The sequence below is a fragment of the Solanum lycopersicum genome, chromosome 12, assembly GCF_036512215.1.
Source record: "Solanum lycopersicum chromosome 12, SLM_r2.1".
Taxonomy (NCBI): domain Eukaryota; kingdom Viridiplantae; phylum Streptophyta; class Magnoliopsida; order Solanales; family Solanaceae; genus Solanum; species Solanum lycopersicum.
Window position 1 is genome coordinate 8157388 of NC_090811.1, and position 20721 is coordinate 8178108.

The 20721-nt window shown below is 35.3% G+C and overlaps 2 protein-coding genes across 6 annotated transcripts; both read right to left on the reverse strand.

The window, feature by feature from the left end:
* Window positions 1–1035: 1035 nt before the first annotated feature.
* Window positions 1036–16937, reverse strand: LOC101261492 (DExH-box ATP-dependent RNA helicase DExH10-like). 5 transcript variants are annotated; one of them, XR_011213096.1, is made up of 16 exons: window positions 15756–16937; window positions 15363–15677; window positions 15152–15256; window positions 15001–15069; window positions 11235–11402; window positions 11084–11155; window positions 10886–11002; window positions 9599–9823; window positions 9307–9465; window positions 7938–8027; window positions 7704–7796; window positions 7205–7365; window positions 6470–6618; window positions 6302–6397; window positions 5223–5315; window positions 1036–1355 (listed from the first exon to the last, which is right to left on the reverse strand). XR_011213096.1 is itself a non-coding variant. In XM_026028818.2 (16 exons), the coding sequence occupies exons 1-16, from the start codon at window positions 16680–16682 to the stop codon at window positions 1245–1247; spliced, it is 2937 nt and encodes a 978-aa protein (XP_025884603.1). In that variant the 5' UTR covers window positions 16683–16937; the 3' UTR covers window positions 1036–1244. The 5 variants fall into 5 exon arrangements, 3 of the variants coding, with proteins under 3 accessions (XP_025884603.1, XP_004251978.1, XP_010313984.1); XM_026028818.2 differs by having other exon boundaries at window positions 7205–7358; window positions 9599–9817; XM_004251930.5 differs by having other exon boundaries at window positions 7205–7358.
* Window positions 16938–18186: 1249 nt separating this feature from the next.
* On the reverse strand, window positions 18187–20272 carry LOC101261786 (peroxidase 5-like). Its single transcript, XM_004251931.5, has 2 exons — window positions 19960–20272; window positions 18187–19169 (listed from the first exon to the last, which is right to left on the reverse strand). The coding sequence occupies exons 1-2, from the start codon at window positions 20245–20247 to the stop codon at window positions 18393–18395; spliced, it is 1065 nt and encodes a 354-aa protein (XP_004251979.1). The 5' UTR covers window positions 20248–20272; the 3' UTR covers window positions 18187–18392.
* Between the last annotated feature and the right edge of the window lie 449 nt (window positions 20273–20721).

Sequence of the window (20721 nt, forward strand, 5' to 3'; positions counted from 1 at the left end):
TGATAAACCTCTCGACTTTACCTGCAATACGATTTCTACTAAACAAAGCAAAGTGTTTTTCTTCTCACATTCTTTCATATGGAGTTGTTATTTCTACTAAATATATAAAATGACGATTGAACATCCATACATAGGTTATGGATAAAATTAACGCTAAAAAATAGGTAAAGTTTTGGAAGAGGATCAAAAGTGCACAAATATTACAAATATGAGGAACTATCAGTGCTCCACGTGAAAATTCAAGGATCACTTTGAGCTTTAATCCAAAGAAAGGACCTTCCTCAATAGAATTCTCTTTCCAGGTTGTTAGAGTTCATTTCCCAGGTTCTCAAGATGTTAGTTCTCTAAGGATATACTAATATCTTTTGTATAAAAACATATTCTCCTCGGAACTTTTCTACCAAATATGCCCATGTGACAAGTTAAATATTGTGTTTTCGGTCTCCAAAAATAATCATGGAATATAACCCGTCAAATTTTTAGCAATTTTCAACTTTTTTTATAAAAAAAGAAAAAGTAAAACAATTTTTCTTAAAAAAAGATTACACTAATCAATTTATTTAAAATTTGGACCACAACTTGTTATATTTCTTAATTTGGCTACATTAAAAATTCTAGTTTGTCATTTATAAATGACACGATCCAAAACTATCCCCTAGTCATAATACTGTTCTTAGAATCACAAGCGACTCCAAGCTGAATCTTGATATTAGCATAGTCATGAGCAACTAAATATAAACATGTACAAAAAAAAATATGAAAATGACGGAGCGAAAGCATTATCTTTGGCCTAGTGGCATTTATCCAACCATAGACGAACATGATAATAACGTCATAAGTTCCTTTTCCACAACCTGTCGAATCAAAGAGAACAAACAAGAGTATGGTACATATAAACACAAAACAAGCTCATGACTGTTTTGAGAAAATTTAGCAATGTCAATAACCTTAACAAATATAGCCAGAAAATTGGGACACCTTTATGAGAAACTGATTAGCTTGGTAAAGAAGCTCTTTGCAGATGGGAGTACTCAGTTATAGGAAGTAAAAACTACAGTCCTTTAAAATAATCAAAACTACAACAAGAGAGTCACGATTTCATGTCATGCAATGACACTTAATTATCACATCTCATGCTATAGCATATGTAAGCCATAGGACACCTGCTAATTATTTACAACAGAAAAATATTACTTTGAATAAATGAAGAACTAGGGACTGAGACTACACAGCACTGATCTACTTCACAGGTAGAGAGAATTTGCAAACATTATCCCTCGCCGAATACTGTCACTTGCTGCACCAAATTTGTTCTGTAAATCTACTTCTCCCACAGCATGTGCGGCAGCTTTCAACTGTAAATTACCAACACAAAAACATGTGGAGTAGCTGTTTTGTATAAAGGAAAGGGAACTCATAGTTTTCTAAAAAAACACTATATTATCACAAAAGGAACTACAGGTACCATTGACGTACTTGTTTACCGCAGCAGCTCATTCAACAAACAAGTATAACCAAAAGAATATTAACTCATTCAACAAACAAGTATAACTAAAAGAATATTAACTCTTATGGAAGTGCTCTCCTGATGCACCATGTGGATACGGATGACTATTGATAGTCTATATAGTCGACAATTTTCAGCCCATATTTATAAAGCTAGTTCATTTAATCTACATTTTAATGAGTTGGATTATGGATAAAATATGGGTATCCATAGAAACCCACCCAATAGCTGAGCCATTCATCACAACCCGATGATTACTGATGTTCAACCTGATTGATGATGTTCATCAGTTAAAATGGGACGGAGGGAATATTATTCAAAACAGGAGGTACCTAACTATTGCTAACTGCTTAAATTGAACAATGAGCTTGATTTTTCAGGTTATAGTACTTTCTCCATCCCAGTTTAGGGGTCACAATTCAGATTTCAATTGTCAAACTTCTTAATCTATTTATCGTAAATCGGGATATAGAATCTTAAAAATTATAAAATAAAATTCACATATCTGAAAAGTACATAAAAAGTACTACAAATCACAATGATCATTAGTTAAAAGCATTTAAAATGCATACAAAAAATATACTTAAAAGCTCATTTGACACAATTCAAACACCATTACATAAATAGAGACAAAATTGAAGGTTGTTGTATGAGTTTAAGTTGGGGATACGTAGTATATATAGTGTAATTTCAATTTGACATAATATCTAATCAACTTCATATAAAAAGTTCATACTGAAGTAGATTATGTGGATTGTTTTTATTTAAATGATATGTGCTACTATAATAAGTATTGAGTTGATAACTTAGAAAAGATAACCGGGTTATTTGGGATGACCCCGCCTATATTAGGATTTGTGGAAAAATTAAGTTAACAATCGATACTTATAATCTCAACAGAATAATATTCATGAATAATTAAATATATTATTTTTACTTGGAATATGCATGAACTATGAGCTGTGGTATTCAGAGACAGGCTACAGAACTGTTAACTTTTTTTTTTTTTTGATAAAGTAATTAAATGAAATTAGAAAGCATCATGAAGATGCGAAGTTACAAAAGCACCTTGTGCAAAGAAGCTGCTCCAAACAGAAAATATGGAGCTAGCTTGGCAAAAACTTGTGAAACAGTCAATAGGGAACCCTGCTACTCTACTGTACTAGAGATAGGGAACTAACAAAATCCGAAAGGTTATCCACACTGTTTACATTGGCATAAAAGTGCCAGCTAAATAAACTAACTAGACATTGGGCTTTAAGAGTGCATAAAGAGGTTGATATTCCATTAAAGCATCGGTTGTTTCTCTCTTTCCATATGCTCCAAAAAATGGCTGCTGGGATCATTCTCCAGATCTTTCTGATGGATTTGTCAACTTTCCACAATATCCAGCTGGCATAAGCATCCTTCATGTTGTAGGGCATTACCCATTGTAGACCAAACATAGAGAAGAAATAATACCATAAGCTAATAGTTGCAGGGCAGTGCAAAAAAAGGTGATTAACACTCTCATTGGTTTGCTTGCACATGACACATCTGTTGATGAGGATTACACCTTTTTTCCTGAGGTTGTCTTGTGTTAGACATGCTTCCTTCAATGCTGTCCAGGTGAAACAAGAAACTCTGAGGGGTTGCCTAGTTTTCCAGACATGTTTCCAAGGCCAAATTAGTAGAATGCCATTCTGGTAGCTCAAATTTTTGTAACATTCTTTCACCGTGTAGGTCTTCTCCTTAGAATTACCCCAAAGAATCTTGTCTTGATCTTCGACCACCAATGTAGTGTTTTGCAGAGTTTCTAAGAGGGAAAGGAGGTCATTAATCTCCCAATCCTGGAAGTTCCTTCTGAAAATAGGTGTCCAATGGTTGTTGTCTCTGTACTGGGCTATAGTTGCTTCTTTGTTGGAGGCTATCTGGAACAAGGAGGGGAAAGAGTCTTTTAGCCTAGAGTTCCCAAGCCATCTGTCTTGCCAAAATCTGATCTTGAGTCCATTACCAGCCTTGAAGGATACTTCCTCAAAGAAATTATCTTTGAAACTGCTTATGTGTTTCCAGACCCCAACACCATGGGATTCAGTGCTTTCCATTGGATACCAGTGATCTTGAAAGCCATATTTAGCCTTGATGATGTCTCTCCAAAACCCAGCCTCAGTTTGTCCATATCTCCAGAACCACTTCATGAGTAAGCTCTTGTTTTGAAGTTGGAGATTTCTGATTCCCAAGCCTCCTTGAAACTTAGGTTGAGTTACTGATTTCCATTTAACTAGAGAGTACTTGTGAGTGAGACTATTTCCTTCCCATAGAAATCTCCTTCTGAGCCTATCTATTTGTTTCAAAATTGAACCTGGTATTGGAAATAGAGACATGAAGTACGTAGGAATACTATCTAGTACACTGTTGATGAGAGTGAGCCTACCTCCCATAGAGAGGTGTTGCATTTTCCATGTAGCAAGTCTCTTTTCTATTTTTTCAATAACTCCATTCCAAATTCCAGAAGATTTGAAACTTGCCCCCAAGGGAAGACCTAGATAGGTGGTGGGTAACGATCCTATTTTGCAACTAAGTATGCCAGCAAGTTCCTCTAGATTGTCTACCTGATTAACCGGATATATAGCACTTTTGAGCATGTTAATATAGAGTCCGGAGATAGCTTCAAAAACTATAAGGGTGGTGTTTAGATTGGAGACTTGTTGTTTGTCAGCTCCACAAAAAATGATAGTGTCATCCGCATAAAGAAGGTGAGATACATTGACAGTGGTGGCTGGATTGCTGCCTACTTGAAATCCTTGAATCCATTGAAGTTCTTTAGCCCTAGCTAGTAACTGAGATAGTCCTTCCATAGCCAGAATGAATAGATAAGGAGAGAGTGGATCCCCCTGCCTCAACCCTTTTGAGTAGAGAAGAATCCAACTGGACTTCTGTTGATCAAAACTGAGAACTTCACTGTTGAAATGCAGAAGTATATCCATCTTATCCACCTATCACCAAATCCCATTTGATTCAGTATATTAACTAGATAGGCCCAGTTAAGTTGGTCAAAAGCTTTCTCTATGTCCAATTTACATAAGATCCCAGACTCACCACTCTTGATTCTCCAGTCTAGCACCTCATTAGCAATCAAGGATGCATCAGTTATTTGCCTATTCTTTAAAAAAGCACTCTGCTGCCCTGAGACTAAAGAATTCATCACCCTTTTCATCCTTTCTGCTAGGATTTTAGCCAACAACTTATAGACACTACCTATGAGGCTTATAGGCCGATAGTCTTTAAGCTCTGCAGCACCTTTCTTCTTTGGGATTAGAGCAATAAAAGAAGCATTACAAGACCTCACCATTTGGCAATTCTGGTGGAAGAAATTGAAAGCTGCTAGTATATCCTCTTTAATGAAGCACCATGATTTTTGGAAGAAAGCCATGGTATAACCATCAGGTCCTGGGGCTTTGTCAGGGGCACAAGCCATAAGAGCATTAGAGATCTCCAGTTCAGTGAAAGGAGTTGGAAGAAGTTGTTTCTGAGAGGAACAACTGAGCGCTCAAAAGAGAATAAAGTGGATTAAGATTATCTCACTCAATCCATATCTTAGCCAATCCAATGGTTACCAATATTTATATGGGTGGACTGAAATTCAAACAGATCCAATTCGCTCATTTAGCCCCACTAACTGACACTTAATATCTCAAATTATTCATAAACTCAACAGAAGTTCTCATGATTTTACCTGGTTTAAAAATTCATCAAGCCTTCTAGCCAGCCGTGTGATGCTACCTTCAAAGATATCTGTCATTTGTATAACCTCCGCAAAAGATGCACCCTAAGCGAAAGCAATATGCAGATTAACAACTATTAGAGGAAGATGAAATCTCCAGTTGTTTCTTTCGTTAGTTTTATATTGGGTAAGTGAAAGAACTCAGGTCAAATTCGAAGAACTCAACGCAAATCATTTTGTTTCTGTAAAAGTATTTCAGATAATTGGCAACCTTATTCATTTTAAACAAAGATGGAACTCGAAAGCAAAAAATGATGCCTTCGAGGATTGAATAGCTTAAACATCCGACACGTACTAAGACTGAAGGTAGCTTCCATGTATATGATAAACTAGCATGATTACCATTTCCTTCTGACTGGTTTTCCTCGCCAAGAGTATCAGACAACCTATTAGCTATTTGGGAGGGAGAGATGATGATAATCACAGGAAAAAAGTATTTCCCTCGTAGCAATTGAACATTCGCGGAAATCTTCTATGTAAAACATGATCCTGAACCTTGAGCAAAAAGATAAACAAAACAAGAATACCACAAGAAGTAACAGCATAACCACAACCAACAACATCCCATGTTTACTCGAGATGTCCACTAGATATACTGGGTATGGTACCTATTCTGATGACACAGCACTAATCCCAGAAGTAATTGCAAGTAATATGGAGTTGAAAGGCAATGGTTGGGACGTTATGGATCTTTGCGTAGTCTTTTTGGTGTAAATGGTTGCCATCCTCCCCCCCCCCCCCCCCCCCCCAAAAAAAAAAAATCTTCTAAAGGGATGCTTTACAACAACAAAGAAAGAGGGAGACCTTGAAATGCAATGGTGCAGCAAGATGATGTCTTATTTATATCTAGTCTTCATTGAATGGAAGAGAATGACAAACAGGCTTAAATCTCTAACCGCCTAGAGAGCTTGACTTGCAGAATGATGTTAACACTTAAAAACATTTAACAAGACAAATCTACAATACTCGTGCTGGGAATGAAACATGAATTATTGTGGGTAATCAACATGAAATACAACTAATTTACTCACCATTGACCAACAGTAAATAACATCCATTAAGAATGGTTGAACTGATGCCACCACATATTCATCAACATCTATTTCCAGCTTGCATTCATGTTGTATCTGAAATGTTGTGGGTGTTATCCATGCTTCTGAAATGTAAATAAAGAAGGTCATATTCATCTTTCAACTCACCTCTGCTATTCTTCTTGCACTATCTTGTAACTGTTGCAATGGTTTTTCAAGCTCATCTCTTAATTGTATTTTCTCCTCTGATCTATCACCTGGGATAAAGCAGCTTGCCAGAGCCGCAACTTGATGATGATTAAGATCATTGAATGTACCTGTCACAAAATTTATTAACGATATCAGATATAACTACCCACTCTTTTTGCACCACCAAGGGAATTCCACAAGATTTTCAAAGTCTGGCCATGTGTCACTGGAAATTAAACAACATTGAAAGAGCCTGATTGCCCAAGGAGAAGCAACAGTAACCAGAGTATTCTAAAATCGAGCTAGCAAAAGTATGTAGGGATGACAAATGATCTATACTATAAGGCTATAAAGAAATAAAAGAAAAGAATAAAACACATTTTTTGTTTGGCGTCAGCAGGTCTGCAAGTTTAAGTTTCAGAGCAACCAACCATAATTGTATATATATTTTCAATATGATCCAAGAGACTCGAGTAAAATCATTCAATTTTATCTTCAGAGTTCTATCAAGTTTAAGACCATGGAATACACCAGAACTGTATATAAATCTCTAAAATGCAATAACACTCTGTTTAATTTGATCTAGTTTCCATTTCAAGCTTCAAGGTTCAAAACAAAATAGCATGTCTCTCATATTTTAAATAAAAGCAATTTGTTTCCACATGAACAAAGAAGTTAGTATTGCACACAGTTTTCAAACAGCAATTACATTACCATTAAACATCAATTCAGTTACGAGAAGTTCGTCTCCAGTTTCTATCAAGCAGGCTGCCTGCCCCTTCAACTGCACAACACCGTCAGTGTCAATGTGACCCAGCTTTTTGAGGACTCGGGAGCGGTTCCTAAGTTCATCCCGAAATTTTTGAAGCTGAAAACTTGCCAAATTTAGTTACAAGTAAATAAAACAGCAAAAATCCTGTTATAATTGTTGAATACTCCAAGGATCAGTTACTTGGAAATTCAAGACATAGGGAAAGACTCGAAACCAAATCTTAATAAGATGGATAAGCAAAACAGAAAACAATGATTATTAAATACACTAACCAAAGAAGAATGAATGTTAATGATTGTGTGCAATGAGATATATAATGCAGTATTTTAGATGAGAAGAACTTAAACCTAGCACATCTAAGAGATCAATGAAGAGAGAAAAACAAATAAAAAGAAAAAAGAAAAAAACTGTGTCAACAAGCAAGCAACATAGGAAATCTACCTGTGATTCACGCATTTTTGACTTGAGCTGTTGAATCTCATGGTTCACTTCAGCCTTCCTCTGGAAACTCCTAAGCTGATGTTCATTTTGTGACTGCCCCACATGTGTTCAACAGCAAATGGTAAAAGTAGAGACAATAAGTAAACCATCATCCATGGAGGAAAATGGCAAAAGCCTCTAGTTGAACTCCTCACTGAATAAACAGATCATTCAAAACCAAACTTCTTGTCAAACCTTATGCAGTTGATAAGAAAAGAACTTCTTCTCAAGTTCTTCAATCTGGTTCACCATATTAACAACTTCAGGATCTTCAATGCCCATGTCCTACAAATTTAAAAATTAGGAAAGCAACAAACCCTTGTGTCTTTTTTTGGTCTAATAATCAAATCATATTAGAAAAGAAGTTGCTTCAAACAAAACATGAAGCAAACTTAACTGTAGAACGGCCAAAAAAGTTCCCTGAATATTCTACTAAGCTAAAGAAAGGGAGGCTAACAAAATCCAAAAAGTTATCCACATTGTTTACAGGGAAAGAAAGTGTCAATTGAATAAACATTCCAAATGTTAAAAAATGACAAAAGTCCCACATCGATGGTTAATGAGATGGGTGGACTCCTTATAAAGCTTGGGCAATCCTCCTCCCTTTGAGCTAGCTTTTGGAGTGTGAATTACGTCTAAGACCTAATTTCACATGGTATCAGAGCAAGGCCTGTCTCACTCGATATTGGGCCCCCATGAGATGGGGTGTTAAAGAATGACAAAAGTCCCACATCGGTGGTTAATGAGATGGATGGACTCCTTACAAGGCTTGGGCAAATGAGAGGAATAGACTCCTTATAAGGCTTGAGCAAATCCTCCTCCCTTTGAGCTAGAATTTGAGGTGTGAGTTAGGCCTAAGACCTAATTTCACACCAAACATCTAGCCTTGAGGGTGCTAATAGCAACAAACCCTTGTCTTGACTAGTCGCCTTAAGTTGAAGAATGAACAATAGTAAAAAGATAAAATAAACAGACTTACTTCTGGTGAACCTATACTTATGTGACAAGTAAAATGATAAATAATACAGAATTTGACCCATATAACAGAAGAACTGTTACTCAGCAACATATAATAGTCAAATTGTATATTTTTGCTTTGCTTATAGTGTAGGATGGAACATGTAAATTAGGCTGAAACAATTCTACAAACATTATAATCCCTACAAGATTAGACAGGGCACACTTCTGTTGTTTGTTCTTTTCGCTACATTGTACAGTCCCAATAGTGCATCCATTGTGCTGTTATAATTTATAAAATTATTTTACCTTCTAAAAAGATATTCCTATTACTGACCTGCAGTTTTTGCATACACATCACAAGCAATGTTCCTGACACATACTCTAGTCAGATAAATATTCCCCCAGGCAAAGAAAGAGAACATGGCTATTTAATATGGAAATCTGCTGCCAACATTAGGCCTAAGGTTTCTGCTATTCATGCTAACGGATACAAGGTTTTGGCACTTACTTGACAACCATTGTTTATGATCAATGACCTGATACTTTTTAAAATGGCAAATTTCAAATTCAGAGAAGAAAAAGAAACAGTAAGTAAAAAAAATACCTTTACAGGGTTGAGCTTTGGGAGGCCTTCAGGGAACCGTTTTTCAAGCTCCTTTACTGCAAGAAAAATACTCTGTCTTGCTTCCAAAGGCCGAAGATCAGAAGGAACAGATATTCTAAGCTTGCTGAGAGAAGAAATTAAGGGTAACTGAACAGGAACCTACAAATATTAATGGTGTGTCCCAGAAACAGCCATTTAGGCTCAAAAATACAACTAATGCTCATAACCTAATTCACTTGTGTGCAATGAATTGAGTGTTTCAAAATACAACACAGCAGTATAAGATACTCACAACATGCATTTCACACTTTTCCCCGGGACGAGGAGGGCATGGTTTTGGTCGAGAACCATTTTCACTGGAACCAAGAGAGCAGTGAAGTAATGTATCCACAATATAGCCAGCAGCACATGAAGCAGAGAGGGTAGCAGGCAAAGAACCCAATGCTGCTGGAGGCTTCTTCACCACATTGACTACAACACCCCAACCCCAATCCTTTCCACCTTCGCGTACCTTAACCTACCATAAATTATGCTCAGTGTATATGCAAAAAAATAAACATGAACCATCTAATGGAGTTGTCGAAAAAAAGTATTAAGTGAGTGAATTCCAATCAACACAAGCAGCAAAACAAAAAAAATATACCATAGAAGTAACTTTAGCCTGGACAGTTACCATTCATGTGGTACACAATCTGTACAATGTTGGGAATGAACGCAAACTAGCAGCAATGCCATTTCCTAGGGAGAAATGAACTCCTCTATCTATTTATGCAGTTTCTTTTCTCAATATTAGTGTGTGACTCAGACATAATTAAATATACAGGATCTGGAAATTCAAATTTGATCCATCATTTAAAAGTTACAAATTTTAAGCCTTATCAACACATAAGATGTTCTAAACTTCTACATTACCCTCCGCATGTCCCAACTCATGTTCAAACAGGTAAAAGGAGCTGCAAGCCTGCAACTAAATCTATCTACCAAACAACAGGTAAATATGGGTAAAAATCAAGAGAACTGGATTGATTAATAGCATACCCGAAGGGCTACTTATAGGAGTCTTGAGCTATGTAAATAAGTAGCCATTCGCTATGCCTAACAAGGAATATATTCTATAATTAAATAGAGACTATTACAGAATATCCTAAAGGTATCGCATAAAATATTCTTTTTTATACAAGGTGAGATTTTGTTGGGTATAATACTCTAGAATATTTCTTTAATGTAGTAACAAAAGGCAATGCAAGGTTCCTTCAGCTCATTTCCCATTGAAGAAGAGTCAATCCGTGCAGAAGGTTGAAGCTAGAAATAGTAAGTAGTATAGTAACATATTTCGTTCCAAATTTTATATAGATATGGCAGTATAGGAAATGCCATGTACACTTAAAAAGAGAGGGGAGGCACAGCAATGTCAAAAAGATATATTTCGAGAGACTAAACAAAGTTCACCCATGAATGAATTACCTCAAAAAGAAAAGGGAAGTCAACCAATCATAGATTGAGTCAAAAAGGGCTAGTTATATGTCCTGATTGAAACAGAACTGATAGAATAATAGAATAGATGCCTACAACCACTTACCAGCCTACCAGGAAGAAGAAAATACAGAACCCTTTCAGGCCTTGTTATTTCAGCCATCAATTTTTTCTCAAATTGGGCTATCTCAAGCCTTAGTTTATAATATCCTGCAACCTCAGCCTACAAATTGAACAGATGCAATTTTAGGATATACTGCATAAATAAATGTCATTGAAAAAAACTGGAAAATAAACAATATACGTCTCCTGAGGCATCAAGCAATGCAGCTTCTTCTTCCAACTTGGAAACCCTCTTCCCGATGTCAGGTAAATCCTAACAAAGAGACAATATCACTGTCAATCATTTAATATAGAGTAGTGACATAGAAAAGGGTATTCTTCTCAGTATGAACCTTCTCATACTGAAACTGGTGAAATGAGTTTTTGATAACATGCTCGGCGGTAAATTGACCTTCAGTGCGGCTCAATAGATTCAAAATTGAGTAGTAAGTCAGCCTAAAGGAGCTGACCAATGGATCTGGTTTGCCCGAAACCATGTCCTTGAGGTTATCCATCTCCATCTGAAACAATCTCACTGTATGTAAGTTAATCACTACCGAGCTAACACCATCAGATAAGACTGCACTAGGCATAGTAAAAAAAATGTCAAAAGCATAGGTGTACCAAGCAACACAAATTAACTGTGGCTGCAGTAAGTGAAAAGAAGAAATGAATTGACCAGATATCCATATCTGTTTAGCGTTACTAGAAGCAAGCAATCTACAATATCGCAGTGTAGAGCAAATGAACAGAGGGATTTGACTTGCAGAAGAAATTTAATGACTGGGAGCTTGAAAGGTTGACTCAATTCCTGAGGAGTTACATATTTTCCAGCTTCAGACCTTAGTATAAAATACTCTCTACTGGATTGGGGAAAGGGTGTAGTAATATCAGCTTTTAGATTTGGTATCGAAAATGATTTAGAATTCTTCTCTTTTTTTCTTGATAATCAAAGAAAAGCCCAAAGAGCCAATGGTGCATTGTTTGAAACTCGGTAGGTAATTAGCCCACCTTTCTACCCTTCTCCACTTACATTTTGTAACAGGATTCGAAACAACGACTAGTGTTGTGCATCATGCATATTGCTCTTACCACTAGATCAAAGCCCCTTTTTAATAAGGTAAGAACCACTAGACCAAAGCCCTGGGGGCAAATGATTTAGAAGTGGGTGGCCCAGCTGTTTGGGATTGGGACTTCCATGTCGAAGGTCTCATGTTCGAAACCCCTTGCCAGCAGAAAACAAGGGGTTTGCCTTCTAGGTCAAGTTCGTCGCATCGGGCTTGCCTAGTGCGGGTTACTTCTATTGAGTGGTTTGCGAGCTATTGCATAGGAGGTAGGGTTTTAGCCTGTGCACACCCAAAGGATATCGGCTACAGGTTTTTCATTATACACACACACACACACACACACACACACACACACACACACACAGGACTTGTATGAAGGAACAGTCGCTAGCGTAAAACACTAGTGGCGAAATATGAAGGTGTTTCCTATAACCATGGGTTTACACCAATATGCAGCATTCAGCTTGTATTTGTTTACCCTAATTATGGATGAGCTAATCAACAGAATACAAGATAAGATCTAATAGTGTATGCTATTTATCAATGATATTTTGGTAATTGATGAAACTAGTAATGTTGTCAACCAAAAGCTTGAACTATGAAGAAGCACAAAAAGAACAAGGGATTTATGACAAGTTGTAAAACTGAATAATATGCACTGCAACTTTTTTCAACATAATAAAAGTGAAGTTGAGATGAAATTAGACTGGATTGTAGTGTCTAGATGTAGGCCATCTAGATATCTAGGTTCATCTTTATAGGAGAATGGAACGATAGATTAAGATGTTACACATAGAATTAAAACTGTATGACTGAAATGGATAAGTGCTAAGGGAATGTTATGCAATAGAAGGAGGCCTACCAAAGTGAAAGGTAAATTCTCTTGAACAAAATAAGATCATATTGCTATATGAGATTGATTGTTAGGCTGCTAAAGTCCAACACATGCACAGGATCAGTATCGTAGAGATGTGCAGTCATACAAGATCAGTATCCCAAATACTGCAAGTAGCACATTGAGGATAAAATGAAAGGTCTTTTGAGATTGTTTGATCATGTCCTACATCAACCACCGGGGATGTATCAATCTTTAGGTGTGATACCATGGTGACAAAGGTACTAAAAAGGGACAATGTAGACCTAAAGTCACATGGAAGAAAGTTATCGGAAAGGCCTACAATTTCTTGAAGACCATGCAAACTTATAAAAATATAGGGCACAACAGAAGAAAAAAATTTATACAAGTGATATGAATTACCTGGGAATATACTTAAATCATGTTAATATGTTTACGTTTAAGTCTTATACTTTCTAGGTGCCTTTTAATCCTACCAGAGATTTTTATAGGGATATAAAATATATGAGAACCTCTAGTACTTCTTTTTTTCATTATTTTGTATAATTTAGTCCTGAGATGAATTTAATAGAGAGACATGGTCAACGAGTATACACATAGCCGACCCTAATTTGTTGCAACTGAGGCTTATTTCTTGTTGTTTGACAAGGATGATTTGGAACTCTTGAAAAAACTAAAATGGCTTGTTTCAGCTGTTAAGTCTCCAATGAAACTATATTGACATGAAGCAACCTGCAGAGCAGAGGTGGAACCTATGCAACAGATGTTATTGGAGAAAGGGAGGAGAAGACATAGACACTTATTTATCCCTTGTACAGAGACTTCATCACTATTGGATCTGCTTTTCAGTATTTTTGACAGGACAAAATGCCAAAAACTAACAGAGAGCTGTTATAAACTTATAGTGTTGGATAAGAAAGGTCCTACTATCAAGAAAATCTGGGATACAATTCTTGTGTGTGTCTGATGGAAGATCTGGCTAGGATGGAAAAATAGAGGTCATGAAGAAAAGGAGAAGCAATTCTTTACTGAATTCAAGATGTATTCTTATGTTTGTTTCCTGGTGTAGATAGGTCAACGTCCATGATGTAAATAGTATGTTCAATATTTTCCAAGAAAGGTAACATGTGTATACAACAGCAACATGTTGGTACAGCTATCCAGTGGATAATATGTTCAATTTCATTGGTTAGTTACGCTGCACTCCCTTTGTTTCATTTATGTCTCTTAGTATGACTAGGCAAAAAGTTTAAAAGAGTAAGGCAGACCGGAGATTTGTGAATATTGTGGTCTTATACTAAAGATGTTCATAATGAACCAAAATAACTTTTGAATCTTGTGATCTTAAACATAACTTGTGGGAAGTTGGGATTAAAGAGTTGCTAAATCTGTAAAGTGGCCTTCTTTTCTAAATGAACTAAAAGGGAAAGTAAGACACGTAGCTTGAAACAGAGGAAGTACTAGTTAGAAGTAAGTGTTTCTTTTATATTGGTGTAAGAGTATCCTACACTGAAAGTTGTATTTTCTACATTGTCTGCACAACCTTTATGTTGTTTTCACTAACAAAATTACTTTTATGATAAAAAAAAAACAAGACTGAAAACTTTATCAAAGAAACAGAAGAGGGACTGGCAAATCTCCGCGAGCACATGCAGAGTTTGAGCTTGTACTTTAATTTAAGCTTAATTATATGGAAACATGAAGTAAGATCAAGGTTTCAGTATAGTGGACTCCAGACCCCACAGAAAACTTCATGAACACTGCTATCATTGCAAAGTTTAAACAGAGGCAGCAACCATGCCAGCATGATTCCCCAAACCTCACTTGTGGGATTACAATGGGCATGTTTAAATAAAAACATACTCTTGACAATGCCTAGAACTCTGCTGAAGTTATGACAAGCTGGAGTATGAGAAAGATGTATGCCAGGAGGAAAGAAGCATAAAAATTCTTTTGTATTTTTGGTGTAAAAAGGGATATTTTTTGTTGTAACTATCAGAAAACGGATAATCTTTTGGTTGTATAGATAGTTGAATTCTTAGAAGTGAGATGTAAAACCTCATTTTGTAAAGTGACACTGACAATCTTGGTGTGAAATCAAATAATTGTAGAACAAAAGAAGCATACATTTTAAGAAGGGAGTAGCAGGTAGTAAAAAGGATGCTTGTTAAGCAGATAATACTATTATTAACTCACCTTCTCATCAATCATGATAATGCAAATACCGCGCTCGTCTTTGCCACGACGTCCTGCTCTTCCACTCATCTACATGAAAGAGAGACAAACTATATCAAAATATGAAGACTAAATAATGCTAATGTTATGTTATATTTAAACTCACACTCACCTGTATATACTCACCAGATCCAATGTAACGATGAGCATCACCATCCCATTTTTTTACACTGGTAAAAACTACTGTTTTTGCAGGCATATTTAGTCCCATGGCAAACTGTTAAAAAAGTATTTGGAGGGAAGACAAAAGGGGAAGATTCTCAACGACTTGTAATGATACATTCAACAAAAAGCTAATAAGATATGCAAAGTCACGGGCTTACCGTCTCCGTGGCAAAAAGGGCCTTTATTAGTCCTTCTTGGAAAAGAAGTTCCACAAGTTCCTTGATAACAGGAAGCAAACCAGAGTGGTGAACAGCAATCCCTCGCTGAAGCAGTGGCAACATTAATTCAATTGCTGGCAAGTTCCTATCTTCCTCGCTCAAGCACACCACTGCACTATGGAATACCTGCTCCACGGCTTTTTTTTCCTCTTCAGTATTAAAATCAAGTTTGGTCATACACATTGCATGTTTTTCACAATCTATTCTACTAAAACTGAATATAATGACAGGCTGAAACTTCCGTGCCATGATCATCTGAAACAATGAGAATAAACCACTTAAGTGATATTAAAGACAAGTATCACTCCATTTTAGCTAATCATTTGATAATACCTTGACAATTTTGTAGATGTCAGACACACCAGAAGCATTGCCACCTTTTCCACTTCTTCCACTAGCATTTGCATTGGAGCTCCCTGGCTTCTTCTTGGTGAAAGTTTCCTGTAATTTCAAGAAATTGTCTTCCCTAAACTGGTCTTTGTCATCAACAACGAGATACAATCCAGAACCACCCTTAGGGAACGCATAATGCTGCAAAGGGGTGGGTCGAAAATCAGTGTAAACCACATGGCATGGCTGCTTATGAATATTACAAATCCATTCAGCAAACTCCATAGGATTTGACATTGTTGCTGAAAGAAAAACCATCTTAATAGCTGGTGGCAAGAATATAATACTCTCTTCCCAAACAACCCCTCTCTCGCGATGTTTCATGTAATGTATTTCATCAAATATAACCCAAGCAACCTCTTTCAATACCTCAGAACCCCCATAAAGCATAGCTCTCAGAACTTCAGTCGTCATTACCAAACAACTCGCATTTGGTGAAATTGAAACATCTCCAGTCAATAAACCCACATCAGAAAACTCCTCACTCAACTCCCTGTATTTCTGATTACTCAAAGCTTTCAAAGGTGAAGTATAGATTACCTTTTGCTTATCCCTAAAAGACATAGCAATTGCATACTCTGCAACAGCAGTTTTACCAGCAGAAGTATGTGCAGATACAAGAACTGATTCCTTTCGCTCCAAACACGCAACTGAGATTTCCTGAAATGGGTCAAGCTTAAATGGATAAATTTTCGCCATTTTACCATTATAAACAGGATTTGAAAGGGTTCCATGAAGTGATTCATCATTGCTTGAACCGTAACAACTGGGAATTGCTACCTCGTGTAAGCAAGTTCTTGACCTTTTCGAAGCAGATTCTGCTTCATTCTCCTCCTCTAATCTCCGTTTCAATGTCGGAGACTCCACCATTTTCAACTCTGAAACCCTCCCCAAGCAGCCCTTCTTTTGTGAAAGAAGGAAATACACACAGTAGATTAGCAAATTGAATCTCCCGAATACCAATTCGCATAGCCTCAAAGAGTTGAGATCTCTACTCAGGCCCTGAATTTCATTTTTTTTTTCTTTGCATAAGGAAAGAAAATTAAAGTTATTTCTATTGTAAATTTGTAATTGAGATTTTTGTTTACCCTCTTATTTTGTTTTTGTAAAATTTGAAATTTAGGTAAGTGCATTTTAAACCTATGTATAAAAAAAGGGAAAATGACAAAAAAATCTCCCCTACAAGTTCTCTAATTATCATCGTCCCCTATTAATTTTACAAATTCCCAAAATTTCTCATTTTTTTGCTTCAAATTAATATATCAGTGCATCAGATTAATGTATCTCGCACATCAAATTAGTATATCATGTGTAAAATGTACATCAGATTAGTATATGATGTATAAAATGTAATGTATCTTACTTAATGATTAATGTATCTCGCAAATCAGATTAATGTATCAGCTCTTATGTTATTGTATCAATTTGAGAAATTTCTGTAATTATAAACTTATAAGGGACAAATTGTAATTTTGCATCAAAAGTATGTGATTTTTGTCTTTTGCCCATAAAAAGATATATCTTTCATTTAATTTTGTTTTAATTTAGTGGTGAAGAGAAATTTTATCGTATATTAATTAAAAAGATTCGTCAGTTACTATATTGATAAATGAGGTAACTACTTAAACTAAAATGGGTCATTAAGGTCAAGCAAAATCAAAAGAATCAAACACAACAAAGAAATTTGAAATATAACGAAAATACAATACAATGCCGCTCAAATCACTATTTGAAAACTACAATTAACAAGAAGGTCAATATAATCACAACTGACGTACGAGATCCACAACAGACGTCTACAATGAAGAACTGCGAACACCTAATAAGGGCAGGGCCTCGACATATTCCTCAGCTACACCAAGCAAAAGAAGACTCTAGACTCAGCAATTCGATAAAGAATGAGATATATCAATCATCAATTGAACCCGACCATAGACACGAGGATTAATTCAATCCTATTGATTACTCCATTTGAGTTACTTTACCACAAATATGAAAGTATATTATTTGAGTTATTTTACCAAAATAAAACGTTAACTTTAGTTTGTAAGTAAACATCAATCAGACCCACAAAGGGTGAAGGATAGTACTTCACAAATATTTAGTTGTATCTAATGTGAAGATTTATGAAGGCGAGGTGGTTATTGGTGGCGGCCGGTGATTGTAAATAGGATACTGAATATTATCCGCATAAAAATACCTTTAAATGATATTAAGACTATTCTATATCTTAATAATTTACCTTTTCGGATATTTAAATAATTATTTTATTTGGGACCAATTTTAAAGTGATAGTCCAACTCATAGGGAGTAAATTAACCTTTTGAAAATTGTTGTATAAGAGTGATTGAGATAGTGTCAAACATTATAGAGGTAAAGAGTTAAAATTTCTTCCCTTTTCCATAAACATATCCAATGATACAAATGGTACTTACATTACATGTAACAATCAACACAATGTAGTAGGAAGAAATTAAATCGAACCAAAAAGAATACAAAATGTCACACAAACTTTAACATACAATAAATCAACTAAGACACACCTCGTGAGAGCGATAAACATGTTGAATTTTATTAAACTCAGTTGATAAAATGACAGTTCTTCCTGATCTCACCCTTGTTACCGGTAAGGATTTCAATTGATCCCATGTGAACCATTGCATTAGCAAACTTACGTGCCCAAGTCGATCGAAACTTAATATTATTCAACACCAACTTAGAAGTTAAAGGACTTTGATACAACGTCTGATCAGATGTCAATAGTCCTTTATGGTTCCTCAAATTGAGATAATACTTGTTGTCAAGATAAATAGGTGATGAAACATCAAGATTCACAATAGGATCATTTTGAGTATCACTCATTGGTCTAGGACACTTGTGTTTCAAATATGAAGCATATCTAGGATCAAGTGAAGGATCTTGAGGATGTGTAGTATTGAAACCATAAAGCCTATTAGAGAAAGAAGAACAATGAGAGACACCAATAGAATGAGCTCCTGATAAAGTCACCATTTCATCAAGTGACAATCCTTTAGCTTTGAAGTTGTCTTCGAGTTGCTTGGCATCGAAAAAAGGTGGAGGGAGGTTTTGAATGACTTCAGAACTCAATGAAACACGTCCATCACGACGTCCTCCTGGTACAGCATACTTTATACCACCTACAAAAAACGCGCTATCTCTAGCAGCATAAGCAAGTATGTCTGCACACGAAACTGTGTGTGGACATACTTTTTCGAGCAATACCTTTGCTTCATCAATAACCCCAAAACCTCGAAGGCTCGGGTTGTTTATTGGACTATCTTTCTCAGCTGTTTCTTTTCCAGGAATTGAATCCAGCAACACTGAACCATCACAACCCTATAACAAAAAGTTAATTAACATAAATGCAAGTTAGCATTCAACAAATAAATAAAAAAACGTTGCATAAAAAATGACCTTTAGCGACATTTAACACTCTTTGTAAATGTTAATAAAGTCTGTAGTGACACTGGATCTAATAACAAATAACTAATAATGTTTATAACGGTTTTATCACTCGTTGTTAATGTGTATATTTCTTACTGCTAAAAGTTATTTTTGTTATTGTGAAATTCTCAGAATTTCACTACATTTTATGTATATCCCTAACATGACAAAAAAACTCCTAGAAAACATAGGATCTAAAGTAAATACATTAACATGATTATTCTTTAACAAAAGCAATGGAGTCGGGATTTTTACTTAGTATTTTTAAAATTAAAATAAGTAAACACATGAAAAAAATCGAAAAAGGTTCAACATCTACTGTATACACATAATATATAATTTTATTATAATTTTAACTATATGTAAAAGTGTTAACCTGACAAAGCAACCATGGAAATTAAATGCATATGAAGAATGCCAGCAGTTTTCTAGTCATAGATCTAAAATAAGTCGTAAATATACTAGTATTTCACTACATTTTATGTATATCCCTAACATGACCACAAAAGAACTCCTAGAAAACATAGGACCTAAAATAAATACATTAACATGATTATTCTTTAAAAGTACATAGCAGAATCAAGATTTTCACTAAGTATGTAACACACGTCGAAGAAATTCAATATCTACTATATATACATAAAATATATAATTTTAACTATATGTAAAAAGTGTAACGTACCCTAATAAAACAATCATGGAAATGCATACGAATAATGCCAGCAGCAATGCCAGGATTCATAAGAACAGCTTTGAATACAGCTTTTTTTATAATACCTTCAGCTTGTGGACATGATTTTGAATAGAAACCAATACCAAACGTTGATTTTTTTGGTGGGTGCTTTGGATATCCCGACTTTTTTGGGGGTGGTGGTGGTGGAGACGTATAATCGTAATTATACTTGTATGAAGCATCAGTAAATACAGAAAAACAAAGAATTAAGCAAGAAATTAGCGCCAATGAATTCATTTTGTTGCTCTTAATTAATTCTTGTATATATAAAATTGTTAGTTACAATTCGATTTTTATAGGCAAATTATCATATAACCGCGTAGTTAATTAATTAGTTATACAAGGTCAAAGACATTAAAAAGAATAATATCGTATCTTTTATGTAATGTTCTGACTTTGAATTATTCTGCTTCTTTAATTAATTAAATGAAGATCACGTAAAATAGTAAATATTTAGCCTATAAGAAAATTGTAATTCGTAGTATAACTTTTTCAATTTTTGCTATTCGCCTGATTTGTATACGTTCAGATTTTTGATTGTACAAAATTCATAATTTTGTATATGTTTATCCTAGTTATTTGTATGCGATTTATGAAAAATTCATAATAAATTACTCTGTTAGTATATTGGCAAGCGAAATATACAAACAGAGTTTTGAAAAATTCGAAAATATATAAATATAGAATTTATATATATATTTAATATATTGT

Coding starts and splice junctions, on each gene's coding strand:
- LOC101261492 (XM_004251930.5), bottom strand. CDS start 16,682: ATGGTGGAGTCTCCGACATTGAAACGGAGATTAGAGGAGGAGAATGAA. Junction 11,156..11,234: donor ACCAGTTTCAGTATGAGAAG/GTTCATACTGAG, acceptor TCTCTTTGTTAG/GATTTACCTGACATCGGGAA. Junction 7,797..7,937: donor TTTCTTATCAACTGCATAAG/GTTTGACAAGAA, acceptor CATGTGGGGCAG/TCACAAAATGAACATCAGCT.
- LOC101261786 (XM_004251931.5), bottom strand. CDS start 20,247: ATGAATTCATTGGCGCTAATTTCTTGCTTAATTCTTTGTTTTTCTGTA. Junction 19,170..19,959: donor TCCATGATTGTTTTATTAGG/GTACGTTACACT, acceptor TTTTTGTTATAG/GGTTGTGATGGTTCAGTGTT.